Here is a 4,265-nt window from a genome sequence, read left to right as displayed (position 1 = left end):
GTTTCCCATTGATTTTAATAACAGGGTATAGTAATACTAAGAGGTACCCTGAGGGATCTCCTGCACTCTGCGTATATTCTTCCTTTCCTCCACTGTGGAGTAGCAGTCCAATTTCCCCTTGACAGTCTGGGTCAGTCACACTGACAGCACTGTGACTCCCTTTTTACCTTGTTCCCTCAGAGGCATGAGGAGACCAAAATTACCCAGGGGAAGTCTTAGCTTCTAGTTCACTGGTGTCATTGTTGTGCTTCCTAGTACAGCCTTTTCTCTTCTGGAACTAAGACTTCTAGGCCAGCAGAACATAAGGTTGTGGGGACAGGAAGCAAAACTTTTGCTAGTGGATCACTAGGGGTAATGGTGAGCAGTACCATTCCTACTTCCACCCTTGATTCCTGGACCCATGAATCCTGGCTATGTGAGACACAGTACATTTAGCTAAACATATTTTTTTCTCTTCTTTTGTTCATTTTTGAGGGGAGGGAGGTAGTAGGGCTTGAACCCAGAGTTTCCAACTGAGCTACATCCCTAGTCCCTCTTTTCATTTTTTATTTTGAGACAGGATCTTGCTAAATTGCTAAACTGACCACACTGGGCTCAAAATTGCCATCTTCCTGCCTTAGCTTCCAGAGTAGCTAGGATTACAGGTGTGTGCCACCTTGCTCAATGGTACCAGAAATTTATTTTATTTTATTTTATTTTATTTTGTTTCTTTCTATCCTTTGTTTGTTTGTTTGTTTTCCAGTACTGGGAATCGAACTCACAACCTTGCGTTTGCCAGGCAGGTGTTGTGCCACTGAGCTAAATCCCCAGCTCCTTTATTTTGTTTTTTTGAGACAGGGTCTTTCTGTATGGCCCAGGCTGGGCTCAAATTTGTGGCAATCCTCCTGCCTCAGCTTCCTGAGTGCTGGGATTACAGATGTGCACACCCATGACTGGCTTTTTTTTTTTTAATTTCTTGAGACAGGGTCTCACTATACAGTTCAGGCTAACCTTGAACTTACTATGTAGCCCAGGCTGGCCTTGAATCACAGTGATCCTCCTGCCTCCCACCACATCTGGCTTTACAGGAAATTTAAAGGAAAGATTATTCCCTATCTGTAGACATAGTTAAAAGAACCAACAAGGGCTGTGGAGGCATCAGGGACTAAGAAGAGCAGGGAGCTATCCCCACCCCCTGATGAAGGAGAGAAGAAAGAGTAGTGCCATGTAGCCCGGAGAGCAGCAGGAGGGCAGGGAAAAAACCCCCAGGGGTCCGTCTCCTGCCCTCGGGACACTGCTGTGCCTACGTCAGAAGCCATGACTACAGCTGGGGCGGCCCAGAGTGATGCAGTCTGTAGGGCTGCAATAGATGGAGAATGGGGGTGGGCAGGAAACAGAGCAACCAGCTCAGTCAGGACGCGGCAGGGCAGGAACCGAGGTCAGGACTCATGGCTCACCCCCTGCCTCTTCCATGCCCTGTAGCACTGCGTGCTCCTGTGTGTGGCCCCCGTAGCACTGGGTGCTCCTGTGTGTGGCCAGTGCCTTCCCAGGGCGCGGCCCTCATCCTGTGAGGAAGCCAGCAGCTTCACACAGGGGCCCTCCAGGCCAAGCGGGGACTCAACTCCTTCTCTCCCCATCTGGGCCAGGGAGGCTGCCTGTGGTTCCCCGGCCCAGCGGAGGGGCAGAACCCTTTGCTTGCACGCACCGAGTCCTCAGCGCTTCCCGTCTGCCAGGAGCGCCGTGTCATTCTTGGCTGTACTGGGTCAGGACGGTGCCTGCTACGAAAGAGGCTCACATTGGTCGCTCAGTCGTGGACCTCAAATGATCTCCCTTTCCTTAGAACATGGAACTCTGATTTTACAGCGTATTTTCCAGAAGCTTCCTGACCTTCTGTTGCAGAAAAAGAATGTTAATTCTGGCTGTTCAGTTTGGGCCTTGGAGGAAGACGACGGTTGTGGTAATAAATGTAGTAACATACTGGGGGTGATTAAAACATGCCAGGCACAGAAGAAGCATTTTCCACGCATTGTTTTGTTTAATACATTGTGTCGGACACCCCTGGTACAAATCCTGGTGCCACCACACAGGTGCACCAGGACAGCGTCTTGCCTCAGGCCCAGCTGCAGACGTATCCTCCCTCTCTTCGGGATTCCTCTGGTTCTTGTGCTTGCCGCCTGGCTGCTACTGTCCAGGTAGTTCTGAGGGGTTGGACTCAGAACTCAGATGCCCATGGCAATGGCCAGCTCCATCATGCAGCCTGGCATGGCTGCCCATCCCTCCCTGTCTCACTGCCCCCTCAGGATCACATTCCAGAGTCACTGATGTAGTCTTTTGTCCCACGCTCTGCCTTCAGGGAGCCCAGGCTAAAGCAATCCTTACAGTAGCCACCACAGATACTGTTTTTGTTGTCGTGGTCATTGGAAACAGGGTTCTTACTTTGTAGCTCAAACTGACCTTGAACTCTTAACCCTCCTGCCTCAGCGTCCTGCGTGCTGGGATTACAGACATGCACCACTAAGCCTCATCACAGAAGTACGCTTCTTATCCCGGGTTCTCAGGGGAGGAACCTGAGACTGAGAAAAGCTCACTAATTTGCCACGATGGTACAGTGGATAGAGGGAGAACTGTGGGAACATAGGAAATGCTCCTCCTGGGGAGCGGGAGAGTTTGCCAGTGACCTGTGTTGAATCTGGGCTCTGTGGTCTGTGCCCGTGTGGGTACCCAGTGTCTCTCAGCTGGTGTAACATGAGGACAAAGCTACCCCGGCCTGTAGGGTCTTAGTACAGATCAGAGAGCACGAAAGTAAAGCTCTCATATGTGTAGGTCAGGCTCTATGCTAGGTGCTCTTTTGGGTGTTAATTTTTTTAACCCTGCCTTTGTGAGGCAGGTGTTTTTAGAGCTCAGGGCTGCAGCGGAGAGGAATTAGGTCTGAAAGTGAAGCCGTTTATCTGAAGTCACACAGCAAGTGCAGACCCAGGATGAGGCCTGGGGGTGCCTGCGGAGTCTGTGGTCCTGGCTTTCCCGGGACTGGCCTTGTAAGAGGCATGGAGTGAACAGGGATGACTTTCCTAAGCCTGGTGGGAAGACAGCTGCCATTTCCTTACTCTTCCAGCTGATTGGCCCTGACTTTCCTCTGCTCTGTGACCCTGGTTCCAGGTCGTAAAGGCCGCATCGAGTCACAGCCTCCCTTCCCCCTGCTGTGCTCTGCTCAGGCCTCCTTAAGAGAGCACAGGCCTGCGGAGGGCTGCTGGCCTCTCTCTAGGCAGAGATGGCTGGGGGAGACCTTCAGTCCCTGCCTGGCTGAGGGAGGGGGTTGGCTTCTCACTCGGGTTCTCCAGCGGGAGGGAGAGTGCTTTGGCAGGACTGGCAGCTCCGCCCCCCATGTCCGCTCTGCCTGTGAGCTTGGGGCCCCATCCCGACCTCCCTCTGCTTTCCAGCTGCACTGAGGAGTTTCCCAGCCTTCCTCATTTCCTCCCTTTGGCTTCTGATCTGCTCAGCCCCAGGCCCAGCCCTGCCCCCTACCCAGGCTCAGCAGCCGGAAAGGGGGGCTGGGATCAGCCAGTGAGGGGAAGCCTCAGCATTTGGGGCCAATCCAGGAGCTGGTGGGTGGGTAGAAGGGGTGAGTGGAGTCAGGAAGGAAATGTATAGGTGGAGAACTAGTAGATCCAGAGCCCTTGATTTCAAAAACAGGGCTTAGCACCTAGTGTTACTATCTGTATACTTAGCACTTGCCACCCACTACCCTAAATTCTGTATGTGTGTAATTTCACTTAGTACCCACGCGAGCCTCTAGGGTAGATGTTGTGACCTATGACTTACCAACAGGGAAAGGGAGGCATAGGGAAGTTAGCAGGTCTATCTTAAGCCACGTGGAATTGATCATGCAGGGATTTGAACCCAGTTCAATTTCCTTCTCTTGTAAACCAAGGAGATGGGGCAAGAGCTAAATTGAAAAGCCCCACGGGGACAGAACAACCCAAAGAGCAGAGACAGGGGCAGCCCCAGAGCCCCGGAGCTGTGGCTGTGTGGGTGTTCAGTGTCTCCTACTGGGTCATCTACAGCAGACGGCCACCACCAGGCACTGGGGTCAGGACCGGGCTGCGGCCCCGGGCGAGGTGGCCATGGGGAGGCGGGCACTGCGGGGCGGGGATGACAGACGCCAGGGGCCCTCCCTGAACAAAGACTGGGTGGGAGGTGGCCTGTGTCTCCGCACCCCGCCTCCCCCAGCGCCTGCGGAGCCGCGACGACGGCGACAGACGGCGAGGCGGGCGGAGGAGCATGCTCCG

General features: G+C 53.4%; 1 protein-coding gene across 1 annotated transcript in view; it reads left to right on the top strand.

The window, feature by feature from the left end:
• Kcp (kielin/chordin-like protein) overlaps positions 1–4,265 on the top strand; it is a gene marked incomplete in the record, with an annotated part of 56,846 nt that overhangs the window by 21,687 nt on the left and 30,894 nt on the right. Inside the window, 2 exon segments of the mRNA XM_013503259.1 lie at positions 2,067–2,171; positions 4,041–4,238. Of these exon segments, the coding sequence (XP_013358713.1) occupies positions 2,067–2,171; positions 4,041–4,238 (303 nt within the window).

This window comes from Chinchilla lanigera, unplaced genomic scaffold, assembly GCF_000276665.1.
Source record: "Chinchilla lanigera isolate Chin_1 unplaced genomic scaffold, ChiLan1.0 scaffold00078, whole genome shotgun sequence".
Taxonomy (NCBI): domain Eukaryota; kingdom Metazoa; phylum Chordata; class Mammalia; order Rodentia; family Chinchillidae; genus Chinchilla; species Chinchilla lanigera.
The sequence above is the reverse complement of the archived record's forward strand: the minus strand, read 5'-3'. Positions and strand labels throughout refer to the sequence as shown.